Raw genomic sequence first — 15,664 nt, 5'->3', positions numbered from 1 at the left:
TTTCTTTCTTTCTTTCTTTCTTTCTTTCTTTCTTTCTTTCTTTCTTTCTTTCTTTTTTCTTTCTTTTTTTAGCTTTCTTCTTAGAACTAGAATTGCTGCAAAATCCAGTGATACAGTATCTAGAAACAGAACTCTTTTTGGACAAAATTCTTTTGCTGTGTAAATAGGGCAATCTTTGATCCACACGCAGAAGAAATAACACCTTTTCTTATCCAAAGGATGACTGTATTCTGTATTGCTGGCTGTATTAAAGGGAAAAAATGATTCATTCTGAAACTAAAGACTGAGTCTGAGTGGTCCCCATATATTCAGCTTTTCTGTGAATGAACATGTGATAATCCCTCACTCTGTGAGCCAGGCCATTGCCCCTCTCTACCTCCTGCACTGTGGTTCTGCACAGGGCTCACACTTGCCATTAAAGACGGAGGAAACTTTCTGGATAGTCTGCAAAAGTTTCAGTTGCGGAAACATTTTTATCTTTATTTTTTTTTAAGATTTTATTTATTCATTTGAGAGAGAGACAGAGACAGAGAGAGAGCACGAGCAGGGAGAAGCAGAGGGAGAAGCATGTGGACTCCCTGCTGAGCAGGCAGCCTGAGGACTCAAGGGCTCAGGGCTCCATCTCAGGACCTGGAGATCATGACCCAAGACGAAGGCAGACGCTTAACCATCTGAGCCAGCCAGGCACCCCTGCAGAAACGTTTTTAGATTGATATATGAAGTAGGATTCTCAGTTTTATGACTTCCGGATTTAATCATTTTGAGAGGGAAAAAATGCACTTCTAAACCTAACTAAATACATATTTCTAAAATGCCCTTGACATTTGAAAATTTTCCGCCAAAAATGGACACCTAAGTGAATTGGTATAGGTATTTATGTCCTAGTTTTAGACTTAAACCATAGCCTCTTTTATAAAGAATCTAAAGATATGTTTAAACGGGAAATCATGGCCATTTGGATGAAGAAATTATAGTAAATATAATTTTATAGGACTATTTGAGAGCTGCATCCTTTAAAAAAATCCTTCTGTGATCAAGCTTAGAAGCCAGTTTTATTGCTATCTGCACTTAGAGTGAATGAAGCAAGGAGAGTAAGGTCGTGGTCACTGTGCTTACTGAAGGTCAAATCGTGGTGGTGCTTCATGAAGCGCTTCTTTTTTTTTTTTTTTTTTAAGATTTTATTTATCCATTTGAGAGAATAAGAGAGAGAATGAGCAGGGAAAGTGGCAGAGAGGGAGAAGCAGACTCCCTGTTGAGCAGGGAGCCCAACCCCAGGACCCTGCGATCATGACCTGAACCGAAGGCAGATGCTTAACCTACTGAGCCACCCAGGCGCCCCTCATGAAGAGCTTGTGTGTAGGCTGCTGACAGAGTAACACCAGGGGAGAATCAGGTCTAAAATTTACTTCAAGGCTTCAGAGCATCATAAAGGAAACACAGGTTGTGCAGACAAGCACTAAACAGGTTGAAGTATTGTTTCTTGATTTAAAAGGTGACACTGTTACAGGATTTGCCTGATAGACCCCGGAGAATGTCCAAGGTCCCTGGAGTGTGTGACTGGGGAAGGAGTCAGTGTTATCTCCTCCTTTCTCTTCTATTTTCTGACACCTGGGTGTTCTCCTCTCCTTTTTTCCACAGTCCATGTTTCAAGTATTTTTCATGTCAGTCAATGTAGAGAAGTCTTCATCTCCACAGTAAATGTCACGTGTCGGTGTATCCAAACGGTGTGATATGCCTCCCCTCGCTGCTTTGTCAACCTTGCCTTCTTCCCTGCTCTCTCAGCCTTGGAATCAGATTTTCTAATTGCTTAAGCTTTGAAGTTTGCCAAATAGCTAGACCTATTTCAGGTGACCGGGGTGTCGACTAGTGTACCTGGCATGCTTCTGGTCTGAGAACAAAATTACAATAATTTCCAAAGCTTGCTGAACAAATGCCTTGAGCAAATTGGACCACAACCTTACTTGAGGTAAATGTCTGCTTTCCTTTGCCTGCTTCTCTGCCCAGGGACTCTTTGCAAGGCTATCTTATAAATTTGGTTGGCATTTCTTTTGTCCTTTGTTCTCCATGGACCAGCTTCTTCTGCTTTAAACATGGTGGCAGGAAGGGGGGAAGGAAGAAAGGATGGGGGTCATTGCCAGTACCTGGTGACGTGGACCGTGTTTTGAAAATGCAGAAATAGGGTCCCCTTGTCTTTTCTTCCACTTACACCCCCTTATCTTAGTCACTAACTAGGTATGTTTCTACATGCATAGGATATCTAGTTTGTGTGTGTGTGTGTGTGTGTGTGTTGATGTTATCCTTGGGAAATGTTCACTAACGCCTGCTTTGGGTGTGAAGGTAATTTCTATTCTTCTATTTTCTGATTTCTGAACTTCAGGAGAAGGTAAAGCTTGATGCTGAGAGGGAAAAACTAGAGAGGCTTCAGGAGCTTTACTCCGAGCAGAAGACCCAGCTGGACAATTGTCCTGAGTCCATGAGGGAGCAATTACAGCAACAACTGAAGAGGGTCAGTAGCAAACAGGAATGTGCCAGTCGTCTTTTGTTTTTCGGTGTTTTTTCAATGAAGTTCCACTTACCTATGACTTACTACTTCACACAGCATAAATTTGCATAAGTTCTGGTCTTTAGATACTTTTTAAATAGAAATATGCATGCTGACAGTATATATTATTTCATGCTAATAAGTTAAACAATTCCTTGTTAGAATCCTTCACTCATTTATAATGCAAAAAAACCAATTCTGGAGTCATTCTTTGTAACAAAAGAGAGTCATTCTTTGTGACATATAACCGACACCAAGATTGTAGCATTTAAATCAACTGACATCTTTCCCTGCATTCTCTGCTGCATCGTGAGTACTGTTTGCCCTTGGACCCTTGGATGTTTTTTGGTTTTTTTCTCTCAGCCTGATTTTATACTTGGCCCCCCAAATTATCCTATTCTCTGATTTGCTTCCCATCACCACCCACTGTGTTTCTTTTTCTTTCTGCCTCTTAGTGACACTGAACTTGTTAGCACAGCCACAGTGAACACCAAGACCCAAGATGCAGGGCAATGCCCTCTGCATCTTCTCAGACGAGCTTCATCATTTTTTAAAGCTTAACACAGCGTGGACTTTGTGGTGGGTTTTATTGGGTTATCCTCCAATTGTTGAAGTTGGCTGTGCTTAACATGGCCACGTGGGTCATCTGCTGAAATGAGGCTTCGAGGTGGAGAGTTTCACAAACACTGGCAAGACCACTTAATATTTCAGAGCCTCTTGACGACTAGGTCGTTTGCTCTGAACAGCAACCCAAATAACTGTGACCCTGGGGAACAGTCTTGGATCTCTAGAAGAGTCATGTCATAGTAACTTATGCTAAGTGACTAACAACTCATGATTCCATGTGACTAGAAAAGAAAGGCAAGTTTCATTCATGTTATTCTGTCAGGATCTTCTTGGGAGTGGGCAAGTCGAAACATCAGCTAAGGTAGCCCCACCCTTGGAAATGTTTAGGATGGCCTTTAATACAAAAACATTTGATACCTTAGAGTAGCATTAGGTTATGAAAAATTACATTTAAAATTTTTCAGTGTATTACAGAGGTTGAAAGCATCTTAATAAATAGTACCAAAGGCAGACAGGTTAACCTGCAGCATAACGATTTTAGTATTTTAACAAATAGTAACTTTCTTACTATGTTGGATCAAAAAAGTCTCAACAATGTTTCTTCCTCTTTACTCCTTTTATTGTATACAGCTGAATTTGCTGTAAGAAGAGAAAACTTCCTGTCCCTCAGTGTCATAATTCTCTAGAAATCTTGTGATGAAAATAATTGGGAAAACATTAGTATTTGTAAAATTATTTTTGCTTGTAATTTGTGTTTATGCCAGTTCACTGAAGAGATTGGGAGATTGCCTTTTATTATTTGTTCACTGGTTTTCAACTCTCCTCATTACTAATGATTTTACACAGTGGTCGTGTTATTTTATCTAGAGTCAGCAGCAACTTATATATTTTGTTCTTCTCTGCCTCTAGTTATCCAGTTATTGCTTGGACTCTTTATAAACACTGCTGCAAATAAAAATTGGTAAATTCTATTAATTACTGAGACTCAGACTGATATAAATAATGGCTGTTTGCTTAATCTAGCCTCTATAGGATAACTCTAAATGTATGTACGCTCTAAGAATGTCCAAAGGAGGACAGGAAGTGATGCAGACAACCTCTTTCACTATTTCACAGCAAAGACCCTTTTTCTCTTCCTCTCCAAGCAGAGTGTACAATTCTTATCATAAATCCCTTTCATTGGGAGAGATAACTGGCTTGTAGTAGCTTCTATTCACCTGTATTAAGAGGTCCATTAATTTTATAGGGATGATGTCCAGAGTACCTCTCCACCAATCCCATGGCTTAATCAGTAAAAAGTCCACTTATTTCATGAGAAGTCCATTCATACTAGGAACTTCCTGTGTTACCACAGCTCATTTCCCTTAAGACTTCAAACCCTTCTGAATACCACTACCTTACAAAGCTTTCCCAAAGGCATTTAAACTTGATGCAGTAAAGGTGATTTTATTACCACAAACTTCACTAGGTGGCAGGTCATACAAAAGAAAAAATAAATGAACAGGAAGAACATCATTTTCTTAAACTGTGTGTTATCCCAAGTACTTAAGCTGAAGTTATGGAATGATTTTTTGCATACAACACTATGGCTTTATGACCGGTCTTCTTCTAATTCCGTGCTTTAGCGTCAGCTTTCATCTGAGTAGTTGTATGTAGTTGAGGTGGGCTCACCAGTTGAATTGTTCCTTAGGATGCAAGCATTTTGGAAAAGAAAGCAGAAGTTAAATGAGTCTTTTGTTTGCCAGGAGAAGTTCCACTAGTAAATGGAGGAGACACCTGGCTAGGACAGTTTTCTTGTGCTTTTGATAATTTACTCACTGAATGGTTGAATTCAGTCTCTTGATTTAATTAATATATATATTATTATTAATTAATACACACACACACAAATTCAGTGATATCAACAATTAGAAGACATTTTTCTCACTAGCTCTACCATTGGTTCATCCTTTAATCTTGGATAAGTCCTTCAACTTCTGTGGGTCTCAGTGTCCTCATATATGAAATGAGAAGGTTGCACGAATGATTTCCATTGTCTTTTTCCAAATTCCAAATTCCAAAACAGTTAAAGTGTTTGACTAAGGGCATAAGATGGAGAAATGTGAACAAACCCTGAGCCCCACTTAAATTTGTTTTCAAAGTTGGCCTTGAGCTGCCATGAGGTTATTACTGTAATCTCTCCTGCTATACCACATCTGTTCTCCTCTTCTGTCCCTCTGCTGAGCAAAAAAACCCACGAAGGACTGCACGTAAACTTCTGCCATATAAATTCTCAAAACAGTTTTTGGGAAAAAAGAAGGAATTGCATTGAATTTTCTTGAGCACAGCTCTTTTATGTCCTTTGGCGCCTGGCCTTTGAGCTTGCCAACCAGTAGAGATTTGTAATGTTCTTTTAGCAAGTGAAGCTTAGTTAAAATTTTCAGCCAACTAGTCATGCCCTGGACTTTGAGCTTCCTGTATGTATTACTGTGTGCTCAGTTAAACGACTCCTGCCCCCAAATTCCAGGCCCTGAATTCTTATTCTTATCTAAAATCTTAGCAAAGCTTTTTTCCCCTCCCCAGTGGTTTTTCTTTTACAGTGTAAGTTTATATACACACATTCTAATTGTTTGGACGACTTGATCAGATGATTATACCAACAGAATCTGAGTGCTAAGCTTAGCTTTAATTTTCAACTTTCCTACCGAACGTGCTATTATTTTCATCCAACAGTTTAAATATTTACTACAAACAAAGTAGTGGCTCTGTGACCTTCACGCGGTTAAGATAACACATGTTGCCTATTAACCAGATGTGGAGTGAGCGATTGACTAGCATATTGTGTATTGTGTATTGTGAGACATATACCCACTTGGAGTAAATATTATTTATAAACTAAAAAAAAAGGTTTTGAAACTATTTCTCTCAATAATCTTTAGCCACAAACCAAGCTTAATTGAAAGACCTTAAAAACTTGACTATGAATGACCCCGTGAGTAAATATATCCACTGATGTATTGTTTCAAGACGGCAAGTATTTTGTTTCAAGACATAACACTTGGGTTATCTTTTAATCACTTCAGTAGTCAGTAGATTTGGGCCAAATTCATTCATTCCTTTAGAAGTTATAAGCATAAAATGTCTGATAAACTTGAAATGTCCACCAATAACTTGACACCAAGACGACTTTCTGTTTGGCCAGTTAAACTGTAAAAAAAAAAAAAAGGTGCTAAGAAATGCTGAATATGTTTTTCAAATTGTTTTTCTTGCCCTTAAGCTTTAAGAATCCACTGTGTTGACATAATAATCTTGTTGCCATAGTGCTGCTTGTAATTACATGGTAGCTAATCATCCTTCTATGAATCATCCCCAGGATAAAATTCATTCCAGAAGACAGAAATGTATTATTCCATTTGATTAAAAGGCCTAATTTATAACTCACATAAAAACCAAAAGAGGGGGTGGTATGTTTAAAAACTGATATAAATCTAATTTATCATATTCATTTATCCAACTCTTTCTGATGTTTTGAATGGAAAAAAAAATGACCTGGCTATTTTGCCTATGTAGAGTTATAAACCATATAGCCCAGCTGCTGTCTCGTTTTGGCCATAGATTATTTACAAATTATATATTTTTTAAAATCTTCTATACCTACCGCATTTATGGTTTTGTCAAAGGCTCCAGAATTAAGGAAGTGTTTGTTTTTTTTTAAATGTAGCTTGAAGAATCATTTATACAACATGCACCAGTCTCTGCACAGATAGAGATTCACTTCTGTCTTCAGACATTTCATAGGTTAGGAAATGCCTGTTCTAGACCATCTGATTTTTATGATTTCTGATCTTTCTTAAATGTCCTCAAGATTATTCCCAGAGTGGTAGTATTTAACCATTAGGGACCCTCTTTGTGCCTGATGAATGCTGTGCTTCCAGTAAAAATCTTTGTAAACAATGTTAAGGGAGTCACAGAAGCCCAGTGTAAGAATACCAACTGCCAAATGTTTTCAATGACTTCTCCTTTCAATAAAATTATTGGAGCATGCATGCCTGTATATATCATATAGATCTAATCTGTATGTGTGCCAAATTTTGAGTCTTGTTTTATAGTCAGTAACTTCGGAATCTTGAATTTGATCTTGATACTAAAATCTCATTTCATTAGAAAATTTTGGAAAATGGGAGTTTTCTCAAGAGACCATGTCACACCTTGGTCAGCAGATAATGTTTAGTTATTTACTAATGAATTCTTTTTATACTTTAGGATCCATTTTAAAACACCTAGTAGATTTAAAGCAAGAATTCCTACATCCACAGAACAGTCTCAAACCAGGGCTTCTCTCCCACCCCCACCCACCCCCGACCCCAGTCCTTTCAATTCCATTCTAATGGTCACTGCTCTGGGATTTAACTCCAAAAGTCAGGATTATCATGTTCCAACCCTGGTCAGCTTAGTAATTAGAAAGATATCTTGGACTGTTTGCTTTTAATATTTTTTTCCTTCATGTTAAGAATGCTACAGCCATTCTGGTATGTCTTGTTTTCATTCGCCTTTCTCCAAAGGATGCCGACCTGTTGGACGTGGAGAGCAAACACTTTGAAGACCTGGAATTCCAGCAACTTGAGCGTGAGAGCCGTCTGGATGAGGAGAAGGAGAACCTGACCCAACAGCTCCTGCGTGAAGTAGCCGAATATCAACGGAACATTGTGACTCGAAAGGTACTTTTGCCAGGTGTCATTCAGTGTAAAAAATCCACATTCACCCCTCACTCCATGACAGGAATAATCATTAATGTAGCCCTCTCTCTACCTGTCTTTATATCCGAATATCTGTGTGTTTCACCACATGTCACATTTGACAGATTATGGAGCCTGCCATCTACATACCAAATGGTGCTTGCTCCAAGCTGGATATCCCGAGATGTGTTACAGTTACCGTTACTTACTGCTGTAGATGCCGTTGATTTATAATATCTGATTTTTTTCATTTGTGTGAAAACCAAGGGAGAAAAAAATCAGAAATTCAGATATTTGTTTTAAGTTACTTGCTTTTGCAATCACAGTAACTAGATTTAGAATAGTTCTGTGAACAAAGTCTATTTTGGCATTTTCGGTTTCCCACTGCTCATAGTTCTCAAAGTTGGCTGATAGCTTATTACCATTAGAAATAGCCCCGCCAAATGCCATGCACATCGCTGGCTCCACCCACCTCCTGCACCCAGATGTCCCGCCCCAGAATTCAGCTCTTGTTCCAAAACTTAGAATCACATCCCAGTGCTCTATACTAAACCAATAAAATTGAGGGGAAGGGAGATGAAGAAGGTGACTTCTTAAGCTCTCAGCTTAAATAAGAACTTACATTGTTATTTTTCCCATGAGGCGTCTCCCCAAATGATTCATTTACAGTCTAAAACAAGATTTCCTGTTGACTTATGCATTCTTCAAATAGATTTTAAACCACGTGGACTGTATTGGCCTTAGGTAAAGAAAAGCTTTCAGCTTGGCAGGTCAAAGAGACTACCTCACAGTCTCTAGATAATAATCACTGCCTACCACCAGTGAAAATGTGGTCATTGCTGATCCAGTTTCAACACTTTTCCCTTTTCCAGGACATACTGGCAAACCATTGAATGTCTAACGTGCGTATGTATATCATCATCTTTTTTCCTCCAGGAAAAAATTTCTGCATTGAAAAAGCAAGCCAATCACATTGTCCAGCAGGCTCAAAGAGAACAAGATCATTTTGTGAAAGAAAAGAATAATTTAATAATGATGTTGCAAAGAGTAAGTATTTCCTTTTTGGCACTGGTTGCAATAAAACTCAGGTTACAGCTTGGGGAAAGTTGCTTCCTTCAAAGCAAGTGCCTTTTAATAATGAATAGCAGATTTTAATTTAAAGAAGGTTTTTTAAATATACATTTTTATTTACTCCTCCACATTAATAAGCAGATGCTCTGTGAATGATTAACTCTAATTCATGAAGTAAGCAAGGACATTCTCCTCGTGACTTTTCCATGGTGTGAAAATTCAAACTTGAAAAACATGTACGTTTTCGGATTTTCTTCTTTTGAAAAAAACAGATTTTTCGTCAAATAGGTAGAACCTATTCTGCTTTTTTTGCTGCTATCAAACGTTTTGGCTCAGCTGCTGGGGTCTCAAACTCCAATTATTTGCCTCGGGTCCTCCTGGCAATTGCCACATTGGGTTTAGTTTGACTTCACTGGCTAGTAGACACCCCTCATGGGGAGCAAGAGCATACTCACCAAAGGGACTGTGGTCCCATCTGCCTAGTGCCTAATGTGGCTGCACATAAAGGGTTTCCTTTGCCCAACCTGCAGCCTGATTGTCTGACGTAGTTTAAGATCTAAGACACCAAAAGTTAAAATTGATGGGCTAGTCTCAGCACTGAGCCTTGTATGCAGGCCACTGCCTAGAATGTGACACTTGGGATCCTGAAAATATGAGATGGACCCAGAATGGGGTACAGGAGAAAGAATGAGGGACTAAAGGATGAGGCTAGACCACGCTCCTCCCTAGAAGACATGTAGCTGGAATAGTCTCAACTTAGCCACTTAACTATTTTTAGGTTGAGAAGGGAAAGAAAATTGGTCCTTCACATAGAACTATGAGTCCACTCGAGGTGCACCTACGTAGCCCACACAGATCCCTGACGACTCCCCTCCTCCTGCTTCTTTGGCACCTAGAAATCTCAGAATGGATTTATGTTTTCCATCCCTGTCTCCTGCTCTGGGGATGAGCTCTGGTTCCATTGACCTCTGCACCACCCTTTGCACATGATATTCAAAGGCACAGCTTAAATCAGAAGTGTAATATGTAGGATTTAAGTAGTTTCTGAAGTTTTAGCAAAAAAGGGGGGAAAATCTCATAGTGATAGATTTTTTAGAATGGGTAATCACCATCATACAAATACCACTGCCTCATTAAAATATATAAAATATAATTCTATTCTAAAAATTGTGGTCTGTAAGTATGAAGATTTGTATTTTCCCAAATTGATCTATAGATATGTCTCAGTCTCAATATAAATCCCAGCAGACTTTTTTTGTAGAAATTGACAAGTTGATGCTAAAATTTATAGTTGATCCGCATTATTCAAGGAGTCTGTATCTGTGAATTTGCTTGCTCACTAAAATTTGCTTGCAGCCCCCAAATCAATACTAGTCATACAGTTCACTGATGGACGTGTGCAGAGCGGCAAAAATTCTGAGTCCTTCAGCATACACATTCCCGGCTGAGGCTGAACAAAGCAACATTCTACCTTCCTGTTTCAACTCTCATAGAGTAAATAAGTGTCCTTTTTGTGGATTATTTAGTGCTGTGTTTTCACATTGTTTGTGCTTTTTTTGGTGATTTTGCTGTTTAAAATGCCTCTCCAGCATAGTGCTAACGTACGAGTGCTTCTAAGGGCGGGAAGGTTGCGATGTGCCTCGTGGAGAAAATGCGTGTGTTAAATAAGCTTCATTCAGGCATAAATTACAGTGCTTTTAGCTGTGAGTTCAGTGTTTATGAATCAACAATATATATCAAATAAGATGTCTTTAAACAGAAGCACACATAAAGCAAAGTTATGTATTGATCAGTTGAAATTTTTTTGAAGAAGCACACAGTAACCCACCTGTGTATTTCCTGTAGGAATAATGGTTCAGTATTTACTAATTCAGTGTTCACGGCAATGCTGCAGAACATAAGAATTACAAGTAACGAGAATCAACAAGAACCAAGTTGGAGGATTTATACTATTTGATTTCAAGGTTGCCTCCAAAGCTATAGTATAGAGCTATATGGTGGTGCTGACATAGAGCTAGACGTATAGATCAATGGAACCAAACAGAAAGTCCAGAAATAGACCCACACATATACTGTCTATTGATTTTTTTTGACAAAGGGCTCCGAGATAATCCGGTAGGAAAAAGAAAGTCTTTCCAACAAATAGTGCTGGATCACTTGGGTAAACATGGAAACAAATGAATCCTAATTCATCTGTCCTCACACCACGCATATAAATTAATTCAAGGCAGACTGCAACATAAAAATTAAATGATAAAGTTTCTAGAAGAAAATGTAGGACTGCGAGTACACTTCCCTGGCCTTGGGGTGAGCAAAGGTTTCTTAAAGAGGGAATGACAAAGGACTTATATGCAGAATATATTAAAAACTCCTACAGTTCAATAATGGTCAATAAACACTCAATAAATAAATTTTTAAAAAAAACAGTCCAAAGAATTGAAAACAAACACTTCACAAAAGAAGATATATGAAGAGTCCATAAGACACATGATAAAATACTCAACGTCATTAGTCTTCAGGGAAATCCAAGATTGATGAGGCTTAATAGATTTTGTGTTCCTTCAGGAAAAGGAAAATCTTTGTAATTTGGAAAAGAAATACTCCAGCCTCTCTGGGGGGAAAGGGTTTCCTGTCAACCCCAGTACTCTGAAAGAGGTAAGCTATGATTTTCCATGTCCACTTACATCACCTTAGAAATCAAGAGATGTGCCTTTGTTTTATATGATTAACTAAATAGGAAAACATTAACTTGAGTGACTTTGAAAACATTCAGTGCTTTGATGGGTTTCCTGCCTTTTATTTATGCTTTAAGGGTTTCACGGATTATCTTTGCATTTAATGCAGATGCACTTTGCGTGTGTGTATGTGTGTGTGTATTGCAGACCATGTTTGACCATGACATTGTGGGTTAACTTGGGGTTTCAAACAAGTTAGGATCCAAACCAAGATTAGTCTTCAATTCTCTTCCTCTCTGCAATTTCCTTTTTCAGTTCCTCCTCTTTCTTACGTTACTTCTCTTTCTCCTAAGTCTGATAGCAAGTGAAATGCCTCTGCACATTTGCTAAGATAGCCTGGTTCCTTTCTTTTCTCTGTCTCTTTTTCCCCCAATGTTGTTTCTGCTGTTTCCCTCCCTAAATTAGAAATACCTACTTACATTAAGCTCCACACATTCTTTATTCCAAACATCTATCTTTCTGAAATAACTTTTTATGGAGCTACGCTGCTACAATGGAAGAATATTTTAACTCTAATTTGGAAAGTCATAACCCTGACTGAGAAAAAAAATAGTTGGGTTTTCCTCATATAGTTGACACACATGTGACATTAGTTGCAGGTGTACAACCTCATGATTCAGCGAGTTTTTATGTTATGCCGCGTTCACCACAAGTGTAGCTATCATCTGTCCCAATTGAAAATCGTTTTCTTTGTATTTGTTTTTTCCCAAAAAGCTAAAGAAAAAGCTTGCTTCTGCATAAAATTGTGTGTAATAACAAAAAAACCCTTTATTTATAAATATCTTTTTAAACAATAGCGGAGTTAAGACTTCCTACATAGGAAGTATTTTGTGTGTGTGTGAGTAGGTATCTGAAGTAAACACTCATCACACAATAAGCATGAATAATGTGTATCTTGGAAGCATTTTGTGAAATATTTCTACAAGAGCTTTATTAGATCATGCAGTTTCATAATTTCTCTCCATTATTCAGAACACGGAACCCGCAGATTCGGTGAACACAGGGTCACAGTGGATGGAGTGGAGTGGAAGAAGAGAATGCCAGTGAGGTGGGCAGGGATCAGGTCTTGTGAGGCGTGTTAAAGAAACATGCCTTATCTGATGTGGCTGGGAAGTCAATGAGTGAGAGGTCTTAAGCAGGGAGGTGATATTGTTTGCTGTCCATTTGTTAAGCATCCCTCTGGGCTGCTGGCCCGGATTATGAGGAGCAAGAGGAAGAGAGCAGGAGAGCCAGTAAGGAGGCGGCTGCAGTAGTGGAGGCTGGAGATGCGGGCGTCTTGCCTTCATGCAATGGCGGAGATGGAGAGAAATAGCTGGATGTGGATATATTTTGGAGGCAGAGCTGACAGTTCTTGCTGATAGATTGGATGTGAGGATGAAGTAAATTAAGGGAGGAATTAGGAATGATGTCATTTTTCCAGTTTGAATAATGAGCTGGACAGTGAGGACCTGTTTCTGAGGTAGTGAAGACTGGGGATAGCACAGGTTTATGAGGGAAGAAACGCGGTTTGACTCTGGACATACTGAGTTTGAAGGACTGTGGCCTCCAAATGAATGAGACAGGCTCTCGGGTCTTTTTACCTCTTGGTACAAGAATAAAATCTTCCCTTTTCTGCTAATGAGTTCTTGTTTTCTGCAGACTTCCTGGTGCCAAAAGCCCATTTGGCTTTTGACTATTTGTATGTCTCCAACTCTTAAGTTTGTTGCGTAGCTGTGTTCTCTTTCATGGACTAAGCCGACTTGGCTCACAAGATGTTTTGAATGTCTTCCTTTCTTCCCCCCCTCCCCCCACTGTCTCATTCTCTCACCCTTCTCTCTTTTTTTAAGGAGTGATTAATTTATATCTAACTCTTTTAAACAAGTGCCACTTTTGACAAATGACATCCATGTTTGAAGCAATAAATCAGGTTATATGGTCTATGATGTATAAAGAATCAAATCTTGGTTTTGAAAAACCAGGCTGTCAACTGAGCCAAAGCATGACTGGAAGTCGTTGCCCTTCATTCCTATTTATTATCAAAGACAAAAGGAAATTTAAGAACCCAGTTGTCAACTTCCTTTCTTCGATTTAACCTTCTGAAACTTTACATGGTATCTATTGCCGTGAAGTCCAAGACTGTATTCACCAGCATTTTGAAACCTACAGTTTATAGTCAACTCTAGCATTCTCCACTTTGTCGTAATTATAGATCAATAAAAACCTTGCTTTCCAGCCTGAAAATTTTGCTTCACCAACATAATTATGTCTTGCCTACCCTGGAGCCACTTTTTTTTAAAGGATTGGTGGGCTAATAGAAGATCCCAAGTGCTAAATTTACCCCAATTTTACTTTTAAAAGAGAAATATTGGGCGCCTGGGTGGCTCAGTTGGTTAAGCGACTGCCTTCGGCTCAGGTCATGATCCTGGAGTCCCGGGATCGAGTCCCGCATCGGGCTCCCTGCTCGGCAGGGAGTCTGCTTCTCCCTCTGACCCTCCCCCCTCTCATGTGCTCTCTCTCTCATTCTCTCTGTCAAATAAATAAATAAAAATCTTTAAAAAAATATGTTTAAAGAGAAATATTATTCTGTACTCTTTCTTCTACTTTTCCCACCATTTTGTTGATGTGGTGAAAATTATGATTGATCTGTACAAATACTTACCATGAAAATTGACAAGTGCCTTTTCCTCAAATACAAATTGAGGAGTTTTGAATCTTGCAGGTTTTGATTCATGGGTATTTTCTCGAAGCTGAAGCCAAAACTGAATCATTGTCACGGGCAATTCTCTGTCCTGGGGTAGAGCTGAGAGTTGGGGAAGGTGCCTTGAATTGAAATAGCCTCGAGCTGCAACTCTACCTTAGGGGTGTGTGTTTGTGTGTGTGTACCTTTGTCTTGCTGGGGAAGGCTCATGAGGGGACAAGTGTCCCTTTTATTCTCATTTAGTTGAGATACCGAAAAGCTAGATTGCATTGCAAATAAATTAGTATTTATAAAATTTCTTAGTACAAAAACCTGAAGCCTTCGGCCCACTTTACTCACACTCTAACTTGTCGAAAGAAGAAAAGAGGAAAATCTAAAAATAAAGATTTATGGAAAAGGCTCTTGGATTACGGAGTGAGCGATTGCACTGTAAATTTTATATCTCAGATTTTTGTGTGTGTGGTTATTTTATAATGTTGCATAGTAACGCCCTCATTCAATCAACAGAATGAATGCTGATACCTCTAGATAATCTAAAATCGAAGGTTTTGGGTTGTTTATAATATAGTCATCGTGACTTCACCCTCCCCCCAAAATGATGTGTAATGTTCGGAATATCATTTTTCAAGATTAAGCATCATAAATCCATTTTAATTGCTGATGATTCCCTTAATGAAACATTTGGTAATTCCACAGATATTTGGCTGTGCTGCTCAAAGCTAACTCCATTGTACTGGGAGCATTAATACTCTTGCATGCCTCCGCTTTTGCTTTCTTTGTGTTTAACTTCTGAATTCCTCCTTTTAGGGCTATATCAGTGTAAATGAAATTAATGAGCCATGTGTCAATTCCACGAATCTATCCCCTTCCACTCAGTTCCCCGCTGATGCTGATGCTGATGCCACTGGGCCTACCACAGCTGTGCTGGTGAGCCAGCCACAAAATAAAGAGGTGTGTTGGCATGACGTTTCATTCATTCACTGCTTTCCTCACGTCAGAGATTAACCCATGGTTACCTGAAAAATGAAGGTGTGTGTGACCATGCACATCTGGTTGACTAGCAGGCCAGAGTGATGCTGAGTTTGAAAAACATACCCACCTGGGACGCTGTTGTATGAATCCTCATACTGGAAATCATGAAATATATGGTGCAGAGTGGAGTACCAGGAGATTTAAGTTGAAAACAATAATTCTAGATCTTAGCCCTCTGACTCGACCTCGTTTTCATAGAAACCAAAAAGCCTTTCTCAAATTGTTAGTTTGAATCATTTTTCCAATTTGATTTTGTTTTCTCTTGTGTTTGTGGGATGGATTTTTTTTTTTTAATGTTACACCTTTTTAAAACATCTGGGAAGGG

The 15,664-nt window shown here is 38.8% G+C and overlaps 1 protein-coding gene across 11 annotated transcripts in view; it reads left to right on the top strand.

The window, feature by feature from the left end:
- The window catches only part of PHLDB2 (pleckstrin homology like domain family B member 2), a 105,231-nt gene that overhangs the window by 58,116 nt on the left and 31,451 nt on the right, over positions 1-15,664 (top strand). For 6 of the 11 annotated variants that reach the window (XM_035000189.1, XM_035000194.1, XM_035000188.1 and 3 more), the window contains 5 exons: positions 2,378-2,506; positions 7,651-7,806; positions 8,761-8,871; positions 11,461-11,550; positions 15,115-15,258. In XM_035000189.1, coding sequence (XP_034856080.1) covers positions 2,378-2,506; positions 7,651-7,806; positions 8,761-8,871; positions 11,461-11,550; positions 15,115-15,258 — 630 coding nt within the window. The remainder of the gene's footprint in view (positions 1-2,377; positions 2,507-7,650; positions 7,807-8,760; positions 8,872-11,460; positions 11,551-15,114; positions 15,259-15,664) is intronic. The other 5 variants (XM_035000193.1, XM_035000191.1, XM_035000196.1 and 2 more) reach the window with 3 other exon arrangements.

Source organism: Mirounga leonina, unplaced genomic scaffold (assembly GCF_011800145.1).
Source record: "Mirounga leonina isolate KUSES-001 unplaced genomic scaffold, KU_Mleo_1.0 Mir_115, whole genome shotgun sequence".
Lineage (NCBI taxonomy): Eukaryota > Metazoa > Chordata > Mammalia > Carnivora > Phocidae > Mirounga > Mirounga leonina.
This window is presented reverse-complemented; position numbering and strand designations above follow the sequence as displayed.